Source organism: Primulina eburnea, unplaced genomic scaffold (assembly GCF_022965805.1).
Source record: "Primulina eburnea isolate SZY01 unplaced genomic scaffold, ASM2296580v1 ctg973_ERROPOS9640904, whole genome shotgun sequence".
Lineage (NCBI taxonomy): Eukaryota > Viridiplantae > Streptophyta > Magnoliopsida > Lamiales > Gesneriaceae > Primulina > Primulina eburnea.
The window spans coordinates 7,245-29,187 of record NW_027331731.1 but is presented as its reverse complement, the minus strand read 5'-3'; the positions used below and the strand labels follow the sequence as shown (position 1 = coordinate 29,187).

Here is a 21,943-nt window from a genome sequence, read left to right as displayed (position 1 = left end):
TACCACCCTATTCATTCAACCCCACTTCAAGACGCATCACAATCTCCTCCACGATTCTTCATTACAGCAGCAGCATCTGGGAGCTCTGGCCTATGTAGCGTCCAACCATCGGTAGTTATCGATAGCCTCAAGGTTTTGCAATGGGATCGCCTCTGTGATTGCGTTGCTTCCTTCGCCGGTACTTCCATGGGCAAGGAAGCCACTAAGGTCTCTGCTCAATCTTAACACGACACCTACATATGATTGAAATGAATGTCACGCGGGTGCTTTAACAGCTTCACCGACTGCTCTTTTGTCTATTTTTTGTCTTTTTAATCTGCAGAAGCAATTATGGAATTTGGAATAGGACGTTCGAAGATAGCATGAGACTACTCGAGGAGACCAATGCGGCTGTTGAGATGCATAAGTATGGCGCGATGATAGACTTTACTGGCTTGGATGTTTCATCGGTATGATCAGATTTGTCCTTGTTTGTTTTTTGCTTTAAATCCTATCAAATGGCTTCTCCTATAGAAGATTGGCTATGATCTTATGAGAAGCAAATACAAATCTCTGCAGTAATGCAATAATGAGAGTCTAATATCTGAATCTTTTAACCTAGTTTTCAATATTCTCAGAATTGAAATGTGGGTAAAGTAGTAGTTTTCTGGCTGAAGGTGCAAGCTGCCTATACGATGTGCTCACAGGGGTTCTCCTGTGAGTGGGAGTGAAGCAATGGCCCTCTTAGCTCTATTGCAATTTGCAGAAATGCTGCAATTAAATATTAAAGCTGCCACCAAGGAAGATTCAGCTTGGTATGGGAGGTTTTTGCCTCTTTCAGCAATGGTAATATCGTGACATTCTAATATAACGATTATTTGTTCCATCCCTAGCATCAGCATATCTTGTTAATTTTCTAATGGCATTGGTTTCTTCCTTATTTTTGAGTTATTTGATTGCAGATAGTTGAATTAGTGATAAATCCGTCCTTGATTAAGTTTATAGAACAACTTATAGATGAAGATGGCTCCGTAAAAGATTCTGCTGTAGGTTCACAATGTTATCTTTGAATCCAGATATTTGGTTTGTCATTGGTTTCTCCTAATTTGAATCATTGATGTACACATTCAGAGTTCTGATTTGAGGCATGCTCGTGATCGTGTGCGGGTTCTAGAAAGAAAGGTTGACTCTGTTATGATTCATTAATAGAAATTGAAAGTCGTTGGATTTAAGACTGGATGTTTTGTTGTATTTTATTCTTGAGTTCTCAATGGGTTGGATTGGCTCTATAGATGAAAGTGAGACTGTCTTTCATTTGGAAGTTTGCTGGGTCTCCAAGAAGCTGCCAGCTTACTCTCTGTTTCTTTCGGTCTTCTTTCCACAGTTATACCAGTTGATTGAAAGCATGATACGGAAAGAATTGAAAGAGTCACCCACTATCGTAAGTTATTTTCCTTCCATTTTAGATATGAGGAACTCTCTGTTCTCTCACCTGTAAGTAGCGCGAAAAAAAATCTATCTAATAATTAATGATATTATAAAATATCGAAAACGTTCTCTTGTATTTTTAACTGCACAGGAAGCAAGCAATATCGATGGCAGATGGTGTATAAAGTCTGAGGCTGATATGCATCCTACCTTTGAGGGGCTACTGCTGTCGAGGTGCATCAATGCTTTAATTCTTTTATTTTGTAGTGCACACACATGGTTCTTTGTTTCTACAAATGCTTTATTCTCCTATTTTTATCTATTTGCAAACAGTAAGACGTCAATCATACTGAAATGACTTTCCTCTACTTAGAACTTTTAAATTACCTACTTACACTAGAAAAATCATTTGACTCTTATTTTGTGAGCTAAAATAAGGTGTTTTAATATTATGCATCGATGGTTGTTTGACTATGAAGGTTAAATTGATATTTTGAGTTAGTTTCATATCAAAAAAAATAAATTGATATTTTGAGACGTCATTGCTTAATTGTCAGGATTGCAGTTGCGATTTTGTTGTTTGGAAATGCATGTGTTCTTATTTTTGCTATTTCATAATGTTTCTGGGCAAGGCATTGCATCCTGAATTCATTTGTTGATCTAAGATTTTGGATAAGTTGATTTTTATAAATGAGTTATATCTCATCCTACAATTTTTTTAACCTGCTTATTCTTCTACGAAAAGCTTTCCCGGGAAAAATTAGGCTATTGTGTAGTAATTTAGGTGCCGGAAACCTAGTAGAACCTCTCGCTGCTGTTCCATTGAATGATGAGTTGCAGCAAGCAAGACTATCTGTGGCAAAGGCAGAGGCTGATGTTCTTTTGAAGATAACAAAGAAGGTTTGGGCCAATTTTGCGTTTTTTTTCTATCCTTACTAGAGACTAATAATTGCATTCTGTTTTCTATTTTTGTGTAGATGCAAATGGATCTTGCTGACATCCAACATTTATGCAACTGCATGATTCAAATAGATCTGGTGGGTAGAAAGTACCTCATATAGGACTCATATTATATCTAAGTCTAAGATACTGTTGATAAATTTGGTTATTTTAAATAAGATGTTAAATAGGATTTTTGATAGAATTAAATTTGGTAAGATATGATTTTTTTTCTAATTTTTTGGGATTATTTTTCGGTATTTCTCTACTATTTAGTTGACACTTTGTACTAGAATTTGATTAAGAAAATTTAAGAAGAAAAATTAGGGGGGCTTCTTCTATTCTTTCGTACTTTATGGTATCAAGAGCCAGCTCAATATGAACTACAGGGCTGCAATGGTTAGCTCTGGCGACGGGTCGGCGGCCAGCGATGCAACAACAGTTCCAGCAGTTTAGAAGCAGATGTTTCAGAAGGAATCTCTCAATCTCTTTCAAATCTTGCCCTAGCTGATAATTCCCTTCAAATTACAATTCATAAACTCAATGGCAATAATTATTTGGAACGGGCTCAATCCGTGCACCTTGTGATCGGATAACTCTCTGGTCACTGCATGGCTAATTAACTCCATTCACTGGCAAACAATTTATGTTTCTTCCTACCGCTTGTGATGTTTGGGAGGTCGTTCGTGATATGTACTCCGACATGGAAAATTATTCACAGTTATATGGTTGACTACTCGCATATGGCGTATATACCAAAGCAATCAAGCTGTCACCATATATTATAATGAGATGATGTTGATTTGGCAAGAGTTAGATTTACTGGATGTTGAAGAGTGTGAGAGCAGTAAAGATAGTGCTCGGTTTAAAAAAGAATGCTATTCTAAAACTCGGGATAGGAGGCGCCTAGGCGTCCGCCCGACTACACCAAAAAGGTGCTAGGCGGCCAGCCTAGGCACTCCTAGGCAGGTCTAGGCGGTCCTAAACGTTTATAGTTTTTTTGGGAATTTTTGTTTGGGCTTTTAATTTTAGAAAGCCTAATTAGACCATAAACAATTATAGGTTTCTACTTTTAATTTTTTCGTATCGAAAGCCCAATTAAAACCACGATTTGTTGGCCTGCGTTTGCCCTAACATATCATTCTTATCTTCTTTTTTTACTTATTCTGCACACATAAGAAAATCGAACCAGATCTTAAAGGTAATTTTTTTCTTTATTTTGATTTCTCTTGCATTTCCCATTATCATGACCGCCTTAAGCAGAAGAAGCGTCCTTAAGCAGAAGAAGTAGGAATGGACTAGGTGTCAATTGGATTTTAACAAAGTTTGGGCTGAAATTTATTTTAAGAACCATGACAAGTCTTTTGATACCGTGAAATCGGCTTAGCGGCTTCTAGTCCCCGCCTAGGCGCCTAGGCGGCCTAGGCTCTAGGCGCTGGTCTGGCGCTCGACTAACGCCTAGTGAATTTTAGAACCTTGAAAATGAATGTAAAAAAGTTGAATGTTTGTCTTCCTTACAGGTTTAAACAAGGATTTTGATGAAGTTTGAGGTCGCATCCTTGGCAAAAAACCTTTCCCCCGCAATCATGAGGCCTTCTCTGAAATTCGGCGCGAGCAAGCACGCCGCCATGTAATGTTGCCTCGATCGGATGACTTGAGGGCAGAAACTGATGGTTTGGCCTTTGTTGGTAAAGGCAGTGTCTCGAATGGAGACCGCAATGGAGGTAAACCAAAAATATGGTGTGAGAAATGTAAAAAGTTGTGGCATACAGTGGAAACTTGTTGGGAAATTCATGGTAGACCTGCTCTTCTTAAGAAGAAATTTGGAGGCTCCAATCGGGCTGGTGTGCTCTTAAAACAAGCAGTAACGACTCCGGGCAGCAATCTTTTCTTTCAGAATCTGTTCCTTTGACAAAAAAACAACTCGAGCTCCTGTCGAAAATGCTCAAATCTAAGCTAGGAAATTCCAACCCCTCTTGCTCCACTCCCCAAATAAGTATATCTTCCTTAGCAAATGTTGCAAATTCGATGTTTTAACACCTTTTGGATTGTAGACTCTGGCGCAACATATCACATGAGTAGTAATTCCCAATTTTTTTCCTCCTATGTACCATGCGCGGGCAACAGAAAGGTTAAAATTGCTGATGGTTTGTTTGTTGTTGTTGCTGGCAAGGGCTCTATTGTTAATTATCCGGCTCTATTGTTATTTATCCTCTTTTGACTCTTAAAAATGTCATGCATGTTCTTTTATTGTCTTGTAATCTTCTTTCTGTCAATCAGTTAACTCTTGATCTACTGTTGTCGTGTGATTTGTTTGTCTTCTCATTGTGAGATTCAGGATTAGGCCTCGGGGACGATGATTGGCAATGCTAGGCAGGATAATGGCCTTTATATTTTCAATGTTGATTCTTTCCTTGGCCAAAAAAACCAGAAGACATGTTCCATCTCTACTTCTAGGAGTAATGATATTGTGTTATGGCATTATCATTTGGGACATCCAAATTTAATTACTTGAAACAGTTGTTACCAAAACTCTTTTTTAATAAAGATATTTCTTCATTTCAGTGTGAATCTTGTGCATTGGCTAAACATCATAGGTATGTGTTCCCATCTCAGCCTACACAGAGTATGCACCATTCACTCTCATTCATAGTGATGTTTGGGGTCCGTCTCGCATAGCCACTCAGTCTGGGAAACGTTGATCATCTCGTTTAGTAATTATCATACTCGTATGACCTGGATATTTCTTTTAAAAGATAAAACTGAGGTTGTACATATTTTTTAACATTTTTTACATGATTCAGACTCGATTCTATACTCGGATAAAAATATTTCGAAGTGATAATAGAAAAGAATTGTTAATCATGTATTAGGAAACTTCTTTGCTGAAAAAGTGATTTTGCAATAGAGTTCGTGTCATAATACCCCTCAACAAAATGTTGTAGTTTAACGAAAGATAGACACCTCCTTGAAGTTGCCTGGGCCATTAATTTTTCAACTAAAGTCCCCAAACATCTTTGGGTGAAGCTATTCTTAACCGTGTACCATCACGGATCTTGAAGCTACAATCTCCTATTAACATCTTTCAAAAATGTTTTCCTATTACTCGCCTCATGACAAATATTCCCCTAAAAGCTTTTGGGAGTACTGTATTTGTTCATAATCATGCTCCCAACCATTGCAAATTGGATCCTAGGGATCATAAGTGTATATGTGTGGGGTATCCTGCTAACCAGAATGGATATATATGTTCTGATCTTGTCAACAAACGTTTTGTGTCTCAATGGATATCACTTTTTTTGGGGTCAGTCTTACTATGACATTCATCTTCAGGGAGAGACATCATGTGATGAAGATGAATGCATCAGTGATTCCGACCTAATATTTGAATTTGTAATTAATGATAATTCAGTTGCGCCGTCTGATGCAGTCGAAGGAAGTGGAAAATTCCTCAAGGGTCTGGTATATACTAGGAAAGGTCAAGCAAAGGAAAGAGAGGATAATGTCCTTCCACAAAGCAATGAACCAGATCCAGGGCCAAATCGAGAAACGCACAACGAGACCTCATCTGATCCTGATCATGGTATGCCCAAGTCAACATCCTCTAATTCCATCGACATTCATGTTGCTCTGAGAAAAGGTACTCGGTCATGCATCAAGCACTCGTTGAATCAATCTCCCAGAGCCTGGTTTGAGAGGTTTACTATGTTTGTTAAAGGCCAAGGAAACAGTCAGGGTCAATCTGACCACACTTTACTCACAAAAAAGTTGTCCACTCACAAGATCTCGATACTGATTGTTTATGTCAATAACATAATATTAACAGGAGATGATAGTGATGAGATGAACCGGTTGAGGAAAAGTTTGGCCACAGAGTTTGAGATCAAAGATTTGGGGCACTTGAAGTACTTTCTTGGAATGGAGGTAGCAAGGCCTAAGAAATGAATTATGGTGTCTCAACGGAAGTATGTATTGAACCTTCTTAAAGAAACAGGGATGAGTGGATGCAAACCCTAAGACACTACAATAGAGGCGAATGGGAAATTAAGAGAAATTAAGGATGGCGTCCCGGTCGATAAAGGAAGGCACTCAAAACTAGTTGGATGATCGATATATTTGTCTCACACACGACCGGACATTGTCTTTGCTGTAAGTATGATTAGTCAGTTTATGCACTCACCATATGAAGAACACTTGGAAGCAGTGTATCGTATTATTAGATATTTAAAGGGTGCACCATGCAAAGGATTGTTCTTTGAGAAAAGCGAAAAAAAATAGAGATTGAAGTATACACAGATGTAGACTGAGTAGGTTCATATTGCACTTTCTTATGGAAGAATCTAGTAACTTGGAGGAGCAAGAAACAAAGCGTTGTTTCAAGAAATAGTTCAGAGGCTGAGTTCAGATCCATGACTTAAAGTGTATGTGAGGTTCTTTGGCTGAAAAGATTTATGGATGATTTGAAAATAATAGTAAAACTTTCGATGAAGTTATCCTGTGACACTAAGGTTGCTATCAGCATTGTTCGTAACCCCTTCTACGTGAAAGATCCAAGCATATTAAAATCAATAAGCATTTCATAAAAGAGAAGCTAGAAAAAAGAGTGCACTCCATTTGTTCCAACCACGTTATAAGTTGCAGCCGTCTTCAGCAAAGGGCTCTCAAGACAACTCTTTGAAGACCAAGTCACCAAGTTAGGGATGACTGATATTTTCACACCAACATAAAGGGAGTGTTGATAAGTTTATTTTAAATAAGATAATATATAGGATTTTTGGTAAAATTAAATTTGGTAAGATAAGATTTGTTTATAATTTTTTGGGATTTTTTTCGTTTATTTCTCTCCTATTTAGTTGAGATTTTGTACTACAATTTGATTAAGAAAATTTGACAAGAATAATTAGGGTTTCTCCTATTCTATTGTTACTTTAGATACATTTGCGGTTACTAACCATAGTCGTCTCTTTATCGAATCTATTTTCTCCTCGGTCCTCGCTCTAATGAAATGGTGCTTTTTCACGGTTGCAATGACATCCATTTATAAAAATCTTACATTCTTGAATTGGATAATGATTGTTTAAAGTATAGCATCATTTACAGCTTCATCTTCAGTCTTGAATTGAACTTTGATATGCTGATAAGCTGGATAGTTGGCAGAGCTGATGCATCAGAGTATTGTATACAGAGGGGATGTTATGATTTTTTATGCCCGTGCCCTTAAAATTTGTCAAATCACACTGTTGGATCTTAAATCAAATGTTTTTTTTTGGTTTACAAGAAAAGGCCTAAAAATCATGACCCTTGTTTCTGTAAAGAGGTTAATATGATAATGCATATCAGTTGGAATTCCACCAAATGTTTTTAAATGGAGTTATTTCTTTCCATATTTTTATTTAGAATTAAATATTTTTTATTTTTTTGTACAGATCAATGCCAGAGCACGATATAGCATTTCCTTTGATGGTTCATTTCCTGATTTGTACATGCCATGTGATGGAAATGGCTTTATTGATACAGAAACATCAGTGGAAGACAAAATTTCAAAACAATCATTTCTCACTCAAAAGAAATGGACTTTATATTTGCCTAAAGCTTATCATCCCTTGCTGCTTTTACAACATCGGCAGAATATGCAAAAGGCTTTGAAGGATCTTAGTAATGCTAAATCTGTAAGTCATGATTTAGACTTACCTTTGAACTTAATATGCTAAATCTGTAGGTCATGATTTAGACTTACCTTTGAAACTTAATTACTCGATGTTGACATTTTCTGTGGATACATAACAGTGCAACAACACATGCCTAAAATATTATGGTTTGATTTTCTGCCCATGCTGCTTGGACCTTCCCCCTCTGGCATAGCTTGGTACCACTGAGTGAAAAATTTTGATCTGAAGACCAACTTAACAGTGCAACAACACGTGCCTAAAATATTATGGTTTGATTTTCTGCCCATCCTGCTTGGACCTTCCCTCTCTTGCATGGCTTGGCACCAATGAGTGAAAAACTTTGATCTGAAGACCAACTTTCTATGGATTCTTATTGTTTTTTCCGGGAAGGTTTTAGGATCACAAAGGATTAAAGGACCCATCATAAGTTCATCAGTATCTAAAAGAAACGAGGTACTGCAGAGTCATTGGGTTTGGTGTCGATTTTTTTAACTTTCCGAGGATGATGCTTAGGTGATTTATGAGAAGGTATAATATGTTTAGATGTTAATGGTATCAAAACCACCGAGGTAAAAAGTTAAGGTTGGTTTGCTAAGATGAACTACTCACTAGCTTGGTACCTCTCTAGTTGTCATCACTAAACTGGTTTTAGAACGATACAAACATCTGTAATTTATACATTGTCTCAATTTATTTATTTGTGGATGGGAGGACGTTTTACCTTGTGCTAATGAGAAGTATTATGCTCTTTTAATATTTCTAACAAGCTTGCTTGCCTCAAAAAGTTTATGTTAATTGCTATGTTTTAAATTCCTGCCAGGAAATTAGTAGGAAAAAACGGCAAGAAGGATATGCAAAGTGGAAAGAAACAATCAATACGAATTTATCGTCTCTGGAAATGCAGGTGAATAATAGTTAATATGATATTGGTGTTACAAGAAATAGAGTTTGTGGCATTTATCATGTAACTGCTATTAAACTGACCCTCTTTGCTTCAGGTTTCTATGTTAAAACAAGCTCCACCCATCCCCTTCGACATATTTGTAGAACAGAATAACAAGGTTCTTATTATTACTGGCCCCAATACCGGAGGCAAAACCATTTGTTTGAAGACAGTTGGGTTGGCTGCAATGATGGCAAAATCTGGTTAGCTTAGAATTTTTTGTTTCTACTTTCTTCTACTCATTAGCTAATGAAATGCGTCATCTTATGATTCACGTAAGTCAATGAGTCAGGAAACTATAAAAAAATTACCCTTTTTTGCAAGCATCGACATCTTCTCATAGATTAATGCTCGTGTAGACAGTTCAGTGATTGGCATTGGAAAATAATATAGTCTATGAGTGCTTGACATCTTCAAGATGCATCAGTAAAAAGTAAGATAAAATCCCACCCCCACCCCACCCCAAAGAATAAAAAGATTATTCATTTGTGCATTTGTATTGGAGAAAAGAAACATAACTGAAATTTTTGAAGTTTAAACTTGTAACAATATAGGAAAGGGACAAGAATTGATACTCATTTTTAATAAACATAAGTTTGTTCATATACCGTATTTTGATCTGAAGGTGGTCACTGATGAGAGATATTTTGTGATAAATTTGTGTAGATTTGGCTTTATTTAGTGACGGAAGTAGATGAACTGCATAGGAAATTTTATGGAAATTAAGTTTTGTAAATACGGAGGAAGAGGTCTAATCAATGTAAAAGGTTGGAGATGGCTTCTTATACTAACATGAATGAAGGTCCAAATGGCTGATCCTAGGTAAATAAGAGTATTGGGATACTACTGTCAGGTTTGGTTGAAAACATGCTGTAATGTTACTGGCCCTCTGGCCAAAAATGAGTATTCACTACCTGGTGCTCATATGTCTAAAGTCTACTGTGACTTTAAGGAAAGAAACGGAAGGGAACTTATGGAGTTTGTGCTTTATGGCTTATTAACAAGATATTGGGAAACGATGACTGGATTTTGGAGGAGCGACTAGTTTCCTTCTTCGAAATATGATCTTACAAACTGATGTGAAAAAAATGTCCTTATATAGTTGATTTAATGGTTTACTGATGGTGAAGTTTCAAGCATCTCCCTAAAGAAAGAAAAAATTGTTAAAATTGCATTTGGTTGCATTTCTAGTTTCTCTTTTTATCCTAACTTGTACAATGTTAAAATTATCTTTCCATGATATGAAGGAAAAATTGCAGGTCTGTATGTCTTGGCTTCAGAACCAGCGAGGGTTCCCTGGTTTGATTTTGTATTTGCAGACATTGGGGATGATCAGTCCCTAACTCAATCTTTATCTACCTTTTCTGGCCATCTGAAACAAATTAGTGTAAGCCGACATGACTCTTATTTTATGACATAAGTATAATCAGAAAGTGCTTAGGGGCACAATTAGATGCATAGCCTTTATGGCCACCTATGAAATAATGGGTCTGCTATCAATAAGATCTGTGCATAATATGTGAAGCACTATCTTGCTCAGTGATTGGCCAAAACTGGAGCAGATAAGTGATTTCTCTTTTTCTCTAGAGTCAGACATAGGTGTTTATATAGCAGCTTTAATAAAATTGAAAAAATTAGAATATAGTGGTTAAGTTTTTTTAATGAATTTTATGTTAATATTCTTTAGTAGAAGGCATAAACTGTTACTTTTATAATTTTATTGTGATCCTTAACCAATTTTTTCTGTTCGTTTTCCCTGATGAACATAACATTTTGCTTTTCCTTCTCTATACCCTTGCAGGAAATCAAGTCCCTCTCAACACATCTGTCTTTGGTGCTCTTGGATGAAGTATGGAACTTCAATAATGTATTTTAATGTGTTTACTCCTCCTTGCAAAAAGTATTTTTTTGTTCTATATCACGATTGCTGTAGTTTTTTGTAGTATGTGAAATAGAAAATGGTTTTTCACTGGCCTTTTTTTAGGACATTAAATGGGGGATTGAGGATAAAATTCTTATGATATTTCCATGATATCACTCATGTTATTTCACTTTCAACTATTCAGGTAGGTGCGGGGACTAATCCTCTTGAGGGAGCTTCCTTAGGGATGTCTTTACTGGAATCTTTTGCTGATTCTGGTGCCTTGTTGACTATAGCTACTACTCACCATGGAGAACTTAAAACTCTCAAATACAGGTAGCTTGTATAAGAATGAATTACTAAAATGATGCATAAAATAATATTATTTAACATGGGGCTTATTACTTTAACAATTATAGCAATGATGCCTTTGAAAATGCTTGTATGGAGTTCGATGAAGTGAACCTGAAGCCCACCTACCGGATTCTTTGGGGAGTACCAGGTATTATCTTGTTTTATGAGATAAATGGGCTGTTGGTTGTATGATAATTGTTAATTGTAAAGATTCTGGTATTGTGGTATGTTATTTTATTCGCCATGTCTAACGACTTGGCTTCAAGACTTCAGTGATCTTGTAGAAGCAGCTGCTAGCTCTTAAACGCAATTGAATGCCGGGCTTCTTTCTAACTGTAGGGCGTTCGAATGCAATCAATATTGCGGAGAGGCTTGGGATGCCTGCTGAAATTTTGGACAATGCCCGTGAACTATACGGAGCAGCTAGTGCAGAAATTAATGAGGTATATACAACTGATTATGCTTACATATCAAGATTGTTGCCTATACAGATGGCACTTGATCTGTGAACGTATAAACTTTTCTTGTTTACTAATAAACAGAACACATAAAACAATATCGATTGAAACAAACTCAAAAAAATGTTTATCCATCCAAGGGAAAAGTAACCAAAAAAGAAAACAATTTAGATGAAGATGAAATGACATGTAAAATATATAGATAATAAAGCAGGTGTCAATTCAAATTTATAATTTGACCCCAATCATCTACTATCGTTGCAACATTTCACTAAATATATATGATATAAGTAAATAGTAAGTACAATAAAGGAAAAAATCGATGACATAGCACTTGAAAAGTAAAAAGAAAACAACAAACAAAAAAGTAAATTAAATGAACTGCTCTCTCTTGCTTTCGCACTTACCCATGTGCCATTCTTTGAGAGATACTAGATGTCAAAACTATGATCCCAAATGTAATTTCATGAAAATATCTAACTTTTTAATTCTTAAGCTCTTCGCAATTTACATATACTCCAAACAACAACTGCAATAAGGTGGATTTTTTGTGAGCTAAATTAAAGGAAGAAGTAATGGTTATTGAATTAAATCATGATTAATACTAGCATTTAATTTGACATTCATAGTTATTGACACATTAACCTAAGAATAAATAATGTTAGAAAATTAAAAGTTGATAAAAATAAAAATAATATATAACACAATTTCCATATATGTCTTGTGTGATATTAAATTTTAAATATATCCCTGAGGGATCTTTCTATTTATGTGGATGATATGATAATTTTTCAATTGGACGACTAAAGTTAATTAAAATAATTATTAATATATTTATTTTTTCAAGAACAATATTTATATTATAATGAAAATAAAATATAAATTTAATACTAACAAATATAAAATATATAAGGCAGATGTAAATTTAATATTATCCAAATCAATTCGTTTAACTCACATTTATATTAACAATAGCAAATCTATATATATATAAAAGCATAGTTTTTGCCAAAAATAGTAATTTCCCGCCAAAATGTCATTTCTAAAAAAGGAAATATATATTATGAATATTGAAATATGTGTACTGCAATAAATGACCATTTCAATTATTGTTTGCATTGATTATATCAATTCATTTAATTCAAATTTGAATTTAATTAATTTTTATATTAATTCAAGTGTAATTTATGTATTATATGTTTTTTATTTTTAATTTAAATTGAAACTAATCTCTATTGAAAACATAAACTACATTAAAATTTTTGCATTGATTATATCAATCAATTTAATTTGTTATATGATTTTGTGTTACTATGATATATTTAATTTTTATTACAAACTGTATAAATAAAGTTCAAATACAAATGATTGCAATGTTCAGCATCACTTATATATATATATATATATATATATATATATATGTGTGTGTGTGTGTGTGTGTGTGGACTGCAATAAATGATGACTTCAATTATTGTTTGCATTGATTATATCAATTCAATTAATTCAATTTTGAATTAAGTAATTTTATATTATTTCAAATGTAATTTATGTATTATATGTTTTTTTTTTGTTTTTTACTCAAATTAAAACTAAACTCTATTGAAAACGTAAACTATATTAAAACTTTTGCATTGATTATATCAATCAGTTCAATTTAAAATGTATAAATAAATTTAAAATACAAATGATTGCAATGTTCAGTATCACTCATAAGGTAAATCATTCAAAAATAAATTTTTCTATTTTAAGTAATTTCCTACCCAAATCACTTAATAAAAAAGAAATACAATATTTAGTTTATTTAATTTTTCTAAATATTGTTTCAATGATGACTTCAATTATTGTTTGCATTGATTATATCAATTCAATTAATTCAATTTTGAATTTAAGTAATTTTATATTATTTCAAATGTAATTTATGTATTATATGTTTTTTTTTTGTTTTTTACTCAAATTAAAACTAAACTCTATTGAAAACGTAAACTATATTAAAACTTTTGCATTGATTATATCAATCAGTTCAATTTAAAATGTATAAATAAATTTAAAATACAAATGATTGCAATGTTCAGTATCACTCATAAGGTAAATCATTCAAAAATAAATTTTTCTATTTTAAGTAATTTCCTACCCAAATCACTTAATAAAAAAGAAATACAATATTTAGTTTATTTAATTTTTCTAAAAATAAAATTGATTGAGTATTAAAAGTTATCACTAAAGTTTTCTAATAACATTAATTTACCATTTATTAATCATAATTTTTTTTATCTCAAATATATATTATTTCGAAATTACCTTATTTTGAAAGAATTAATGTGTTGTAGTTTTCTTCCAAAACCATATGTATATTGTATATATCTTGAATTGTCTTCTTAAAAATAAAATAAGAGAGCACAAAAAAATTAAAAGAGATAGATTCAAAAAAGTTTCAAATGGACATTAAATTACTCTCAACAAACGCGTATATTACCCTCAATAATCAGAAATATTTGACACTCAATGCATGCAATTCGAGATTTCCATAATTTGAAAGAGTTAATGTATGATATAATTATGTCAAAAGCATCCAATGTATAATTTTTATACATTGGGATGTCTTATTTGAATTTGAAATTATAAATAATGCAATATTGCATACTATATTAGAAACAAATTTTATTTTATTTATCTTACTAAATTTATCTACTCCAAAATTGCATTCTGAAATGACCCCTCTTTTCAGCACCATATATGAGTTGAATCCTTCCAAGATATAATGTTCGTTCAAATTTAAATTTGTTCGTTGTTATGAACTACCTACATATGGAAACAACGAGAACAACAAGACACTTTAAAGTCTATCTTTCATGATCGAGAAGTAAAAAATATTATTCATCTATTTATACAAAATTTTAATTATTAATGTGATAATTTTTTTCTATATTACAAAGTTCACGGATACATGATAGTATAAAATTTCCTGTAATAGAAGTGATTAAACCAATTCTAAAAAAAGTAAGCATCTTATTAGACGACACCTTATAAAATTTATTGACATTGTTTTGGAATACACGTAATAAATATGAATTAAATAACTTTTCTGATTTATACATAATTTACTTATGATCACATGTTTCATTTTTATTTCGGAATAATAGGCTGTTGTGTATATTATGAATAGATTTTGTAAATTAAATCACAACCCATTTGGATAAAGATATTGATGAAACAATTATTGTTATCATTCAAATGTGTCAAACACGTGACATGTCACAAAATTTTGAGATATGATAGTGATTATTAGCTAAAAAAATTAATCGACATGCATTGTATTTAAGAAAGTTTTTAAAATCAGCGAAAAATAGTTTTTGATATTTTATAATTATATTATTTTTTCAATTTAAATATCTATTCATTTTCACTAATTTTTAATAATATCATCCCGTGCATCGCACGGGTTAAATACTAGTAATCATAAATAAAAAACTTAATACATATACTCTCCTAATTAAAAAAAAAATTTAATGCATATATTCTCCTAATTAACTTATAATAATTTCATTATAAATCAATTAATTGTCATATTACTTAAATAAATATTTGCACCAAATTATTCTACTTATATTTTTTCAACTCAAATTTGAACATATTTATCTGATTCAACAACAATTCACAGCGACCGATATTTTTCTACATTGGAACAATAAAAAGACAAACAATGTTATATAATAATCATATTCAATTGCACATACCAAAATCTTTTTAGTAAGGAAGTCAATTTATTAAAGAAAAATGACAGAGGTGAATGAGCTCAAAATATATTATATTGTTTCGTTCAAATTAATTGTTTATTAAATTTGTTTAGTTAATGCTGATTACCTTTTTGTCATTATATCATTACATATGTGTGTGGGAATAACTCTACAAATGCACTCGTCAAAAAAAAAAAAACTCTACAAATGCAAATAATTTGTCATGGCATCATTGTTATAATTAAGTACTATTTGATAATATATAATTATGGGGAGACTTAAATAAAATAGAATCTATGAGAGGAATTAAAACAATTAATAATTCAATTTATTTTATTTATTATTAGAATTAGTTAGAAAAAATTAATTGATTTTTTACATATTTCTTTCTCATTTTAACAGCTTTGTAAAAATATTTTTCTAGTATCATATCATATAATGTGTGTGATGAATGATTCACTTCATTCACGTTTTTATAGATACTTCTTATTCAGATTTAATAATTTTTTTATTAATAATATTTAAATTCACAATTAAATTTTGGATTATAAATATTATATGTGTTCATGCATTTAGAAATTAATAATTCGACAAAAATAAATTTAAATTTTTTGATTAAATATAATTTTTCTTTCAATTCATTTATTTAATTTAAAAATAATAATAGTGATTTTACATTTTTTTTTCATTTGCTAATATATTTAATTCAGAATTTATTTGGATGGCATTTCATTCAAAGTATTAAGGTAATTTTTCATGGGTCCTTCGTATATATAAGTTATTGAATTTTTTAAAATTTAGTTACATTATAATTATTTTTAATAATTCATTGAGTTTATTAAAATGATAGTGAAGTAGCCCAATAAATAATGTATTAATTTAATTTAGAATTTAAATAAAGGCCAAGAGTCCAAAACATAATTAATTTAATTTAAATGAAAGTCCAAGAAAATTATTAAAATGAGAAAAATAACTAAGACTAATATTAAGTAAATTTAATAGTATTTTTTTGAATTAGCTCAAACATAAAAGAATATGGAGATGACTTACTTTGCTACATACAGATTAAAATAAAAATGTAACTCAACGTTATTTTATCACGATCGTTTACAATTGGAAAAAAATTTCATCGGCCGCACTTTTATAGGTATATAGAATGAAATAAAATGTTTTAAAAAAAATGATATGGAATGTAATATGCCATGATTAAATATTTCAATGAATAAAGACAATGGGAAAAAGTAAAAAAAACAAAGCCATAACCGTAAAATGTGGCTAATTAGTATTGATTATTAATTAATAGACAAAATGTGAAAGTATCACATGTGTAAGTTGATAATGGTAAGAAGTAAACATGTAAAGGGTAATTATGTCCGTTCACAATTTGAAAAAAATTCATTATCTTGTTGTTTATAACTACTGAATGTTTAGGTCTATGTAAATTAAATTATGAAATTGATCCCTGTATTTGTTTTTCTCTAATTTTATCAAACACATTCCGTTTGACAAATTCTTGCAATTTACGTAAGTGCAGGTGATAGTTGACATGGAGAGATTCAAGCAGGAATATCATGAACAAATTCACGAAGTGCAGCTCTACTTGCGGTGAGAATCTTATTGCTTGACAAAGTTTATTCAAGTTTTGGACTAAGTCATATTCTCCCCTCATACTTTGAGTCAAGTAGTATGTAAAGTTTCTCGGTGGGTTGTCTCAAGTTAGTTATGATCACAGATATCACAAGGAGAACTGGGTTAGTACAACTGTCTTATGAGGCCCTTTGGATCCAAATCGTCCTGTCCAGAATTCAATAAATTTTCTAAATTTTGTTAAATGACATGTATAGTTATACTGTACTTTTAGCATTTCAATTTGAACTGCATAAATTGATGCTGTGACTCTACAAAAGAAGTGGCATCCTTCTGCTGTTGTTAGATATCTGTACAAGTTACCGGAATTATATAAATATTTTTTTTTGGTATGGCTGGCTGCTGGTTAGTGGAGATGTTTTGTATTACCAAATATCTTCACCGTGTGATTTGGTCGTGTTCTGATAAGCCATCTGTCTGGGATAGTTGTCTGAATTGATTGGGAAAGCATAAAAGTATCGGGCCACCATCCTAATATTAGAATATTGGTCACTGATCCAAAACATAACAATTTCTTTCTGATAGGCTCTCAAAGGAACTTCATCAACGTCTGTTAGTGACGCAAAACAGGGTCGTGGAACATGGTTTGGAGCAGAGACGAAGGATGATACAAGAAATATCGGAGGCTGCTGCTTCAGCACGTTCAATGATTCACAAGAAAGTTAGGCAATCTCGATCAAATCCGACTCTGTCTCCCCTGCAGAGAGAAGCAAACAAGGATATGCAAACTTCTACTGTCAATAATCATCATTCTACCTTGAAAGAAAATGTAATTTCTGCAGCAACAAAGACTCCAACAGAAGCAAACGCTACTTCTACGACAACTGAGATTCCATATTCCAAAGAGAATAACAGGCATTTAGTTACAGGTATTCAAATTCTAAAGTGACTCGTCTTTTAAAATGCAAAATTTAATGCTGATCGTTGCTTTTACCTATTTTTATTCGGTTTCAAATCTCCCTATTGTTTTTAGTGCCATTGTTCCATTTTGTATATTGTAGAAAAGAAGTTTAAGCTGCCAAAGATTGGCGATACGGTGAATGTTCTGTCTCTCAACAAGAAAGCAACTGTCATGCAGTTGGATTCTTCTAAAGGAGAAATCATAGTTCAAGCAGGGAATTTGAAGTTGAAGTTGAAATTATCTGATATTACGAACTAGCTAGTCATCTAAGCATTTCCTTCCCCTCAGACACCTTCAATGAAATATGCTTATTTTACTTCGCAGTTTTTTCCATCTTCATATACTGGTTTACCAGTCATGCTTTGTTCCTTGCAACTGTATCTTATAGTAAACCTTAATCTCCGTGTCAACTTATTTATCTACTTTCCCTTGCAGCCAGACTCAATTCGTTTGCATTTGTTGTAGCTTAATCTGAATTCGGCTGAGTCGCTAATGAGTCTTTTTAACACACCACGGAAACCAATTCTTAAAATCTTCTTGTTCATTTTCAGCAGCAGCATTATGTTCGTTCAAGCTTTGCAACACATTTGATGTTGTCAGTTTCTCTTAAAGTTTGCTATTTCTAAATTTTTACACTTGTTGATTGTTGTTAATAGTCATATTTATTCTTTCATGAGTTTGTTTGTATAGATCCTTACTGGCCAGCGTATACGTAACTCAAGCTACAGACTAAACTTGAGCAAATCCTCAATCCAAGAGCTGTGCCATTGTATGTATGTTGTAATCCACATCCACCTTAATATTATGATGAAAAATTATAAATATTTTGAAATGATCAATTACTTTGAGATCTTGTGATGTTTACAAGGTCGGTCCACTTTTGGGGTTTCATTTCTGCTCTTGATCTATGTCGTAACAACTGACAGATTTAAATTACAATATCCGAGGAAAAAAAGTTGTAATAATGGTATGGCTACGAGGTGTATAGGGTATATTATTGTTATCCTAAATTTGACCATTTAGATTTTGACCATGTCCTGCTCTCCTGTTTCTTTCCCCAAAAGGAGTATTAAATATTATCTTTTTTTTTATTAATAGATGAAATATCCCATCATTACGTGTATTGGTTGGGGTAGATAGTAATTGTTGTTTCCTTGGGGGTGGTAGCTATCGTATCACAAAACGAATCCCTGGTAGGTGGTCCATTCATTTTGTAATAATTCCCTTGTTCCTTTCTTGGAGGCAGCACTCTCTCTTTTTCCCCTATCACATGTTCTCGATTTCTTTCTCTCACACCCCAGGCCCTCTTCTTTACGTTCCGTCAAATTTTAATTTCTTCTAGCTACATTTATTGGATATGGACTTTGTATGCTGTTGGAATGTTTCAACTTAATAATTAGAAATTAAGAAAAAAAAAAGACAAAAAATTTCGAATTAACAAAAACGTTCATACCTAAGCCTTAAAAGCTGCGAGAAAACAACACGAGAGACGCTAAGGGGTCCAAACGGATCTCTGATGCGCTCATTTGTGCCCTAAAAATATCCAGGACAGTAGGGTAAATGCCTCCCTTGTGCCAAGGAAATTTCCAGGGCAGTGGAGGAGGTTGCTCCTTTGCTGTCCTAGAAATTCCAGGGCAGAAAGGCGTAAAATGGCGCTTAGGCTTCCTGGCAACACCGATTGACGAAAATTTGAGAGTTTTCATGATATCTTGCCTCCAAATAGTGGCTCTTATCTCTTTTTCATCAGACTTTTGGATGAATGGATACTTTTTAAATGAAATAACATGTCCCTAATTGTTGAGATCTATAAATATATTATCAAAGACAACAAGAAATATTTTTTCTCATCAGATTTTTCGACATATTTGCATTCATTTTACTTTCTCTTCTTCTTTCTTTCAAAGAGAGTACAATCCATTTTTTGTTTTTATTCTTACAATTTATAGTGATGTTATTGTAAGGAGTTATTGTATCGTGAGAAAGAAATTTCATAGCACCAAGACATAGCAAAATTCTCCTTAAGGAGAGTATTCAACACTTACCTAAGCTCAAATTCCTGCAAATTTTTTACTGTTATTCTCGAGTTTCAAGGTACACCACAACCAATAATCTTAAGAAGAATTTTCTATCTTGAAATTCGAATATGACGTCATTATCTTATGCAACAACTGTTTCAATCGCATAAGGGGAAAAATCAGAGAAGTTCAACTGGTGCAGATTTCTAAAGATGACAACAGAAAATGTTATTTTATCTTACAACTCTGAGTTTGGAAAAAAAATTGAAAGAGGATCACTCATTATCGTAGATAAAAATGTTGACGCTAATAAGAGGGTTTTATTGGATGTATATAACCAAAGTGATTTTCTCTACATGAATTACATCTTAAATGGATTGGATAATGCATTCTACAATGTGTATTGTCAAGTCCAGACTACGAAGAACTTTGGGAGATGCTTCGATAAGAAGCACGGTGCGGAGGACGTTGGTCTAAAGAAGTTCACTGAGGGGAGATTTATGGACTTCAAGATGGCAAAATCAAAATCCTGTTGTGAGTCAAGTGCAAGAACTTCAAGTATTATTGCATGAGATTCATGCAGAGAGATTGCGTCCGAGCGAGTCTTTCCAAGTTGCTGTCATTATTGAGAAACTCCTTCTTCTATGGAAGGATTCAAGAATTATCTAAAGCACAAGCGGAAGGAGATAAGATTGTAAAACATGATAATGAGATTGAGGATAGAGGAAGAACAACCGAAATACTGAAAACAAGGAAATTAAGATGGCTGCGAAAGTAAACATTGTTGAATCAAGTAACCAAGGGAAGAAGATAAAGTTTAATGGGAAACGACAACCACCACCAAAGAACCAGAAGAAGTTCAAAAGAAATTACTACAATTGTAGTAAACCCAACCATGTGGCAAAACACTACATGAAACCAAATAAAAGGAATGAGCGCCAACGTAGTTCAAGAAAGTTTGGTGCCTTTTAATTTTTCTGAACTTGATTTACTTGTGGTCATTTTTAGACAAACATAGTGGAGCGGTATCTTGGAAGTCATCAAAATAAACCTGAATTGCTACATCCACTATGTAATCTAAATTTATAGCACTAGATAAGGCTGCAAAAAAAAAAACAGAATGGCTTCGTAATTTTCTAGAATATATCCCTTGTTGGACAAGTATGGTGCCTTCAATAATGATGCATTACGACAGTCAATTAGCAATTGCAAGAGCATAAAACGGCATGACATGGTAAATCTCGGCATATCATCGAAGAAATAATACGATGTGACAATTGATCTCAAGCGGATTAATCTCTATTGATTATGTTAAATCAAAGGATAATTAGACGAATCTGCTTACGAAAGCATTGAAAAGAAATCAAGTATACATTTTATTTAGAAGAACGAGTTTAAAACCTACAGAATAAAGTTTTCATAGTGAAAACCCAACCTTGTTGCTTGGATATCTCAAGATCTTGGTTCAATGGGAAAACTAAATTACGAAAACTTGAGTTAACACTAGAGAAATTTTCTCTTCTCATTCATAGGATGATCAGTGTTGTTGTCTATCAATGTAGTGCAGTTAACTATTGGACTTTTAATTATTCCTGAGCTTGTAAAAGAAAGAGTATGATATAATATTCTTAAAAAGGGACCACTTATATAAATGTGAGGACGAGTCGCTTCAACGAAACACTTGTGAAACTAAGAAGTGTTTCATGGCCAAAATAGACACAACCGATAAAAGCCAAATGGAAATATTAGGGAAATTATCGGGTAGGTGTTGTTATCTGGTTTTATATAAACCGTCAATAAATTCAAGACATCAACTTTACTTCATGACCACCTAGTAAATCTGATAGTATTCTACTAAAGAAAGTTTAAAGCCAAAAATCATCTATCCTGATGCGAAAATTTTTTAGTATACTCTCTTTTGACATCAAGTGCCTTCATGAGAGATTGTTGGAATGTTTGAGCTTAATTAATAGAAATTAAGCAAAAGAAAAGACAAAAATAAACACGACCAAACA

At 32.8% G+C, this 21,943-nt stretch overlaps 1 protein-coding gene across 7 annotated transcripts; it reads left to right on the top strand.

The window, feature by feature from the left end:
* Positions 1–18,358, top strand: LOC140822651 (uncharacterized). Of its 7 annotated transcripts, none has more exons than XM_073183470.1 (21): positions 1–207; positions 323–449; positions 657–825; positions 942–1,025; positions 1,111–1,161; positions 1,364–1,420; positions 1,559–1,641; positions 2,184–2,307; positions 2,385–2,444; positions 5,777–5,929; positions 7,773–8,015; positions 8,836–8,919; positions 9,014–9,161; positions 10,218–10,345; positions 10,760–10,807; positions 11,025–11,155; positions 11,239–11,321; positions 11,513–11,616; positions 16,900–16,970; positions 17,538–17,881; positions 18,014–18,358. In XM_073183470.1, the coding sequence occupies exons 2-21, from the start codon at positions 439–441 to the stop codon at positions 18,169–18,171; spliced, it is 2,334 nt and encodes a 777-aa protein (XP_073039571.1). In that variant the 5' UTR covers positions 1–207; positions 323–438; the 3' UTR covers positions 18,172–18,358. The 7 variants fall into 7 exon arrangements, with proteins under 7 accessions (XP_073039571.1, XP_073039568.1, XP_073039569.1 ...); XM_073183467.1 differs by having other exon boundaries at positions 10,760–10,825; XM_073183468.1 differs by having other exon boundaries at positions 10,206–10,345.
* Positions 18,359–21,943: the final 3,585 nt, after the last annotated feature.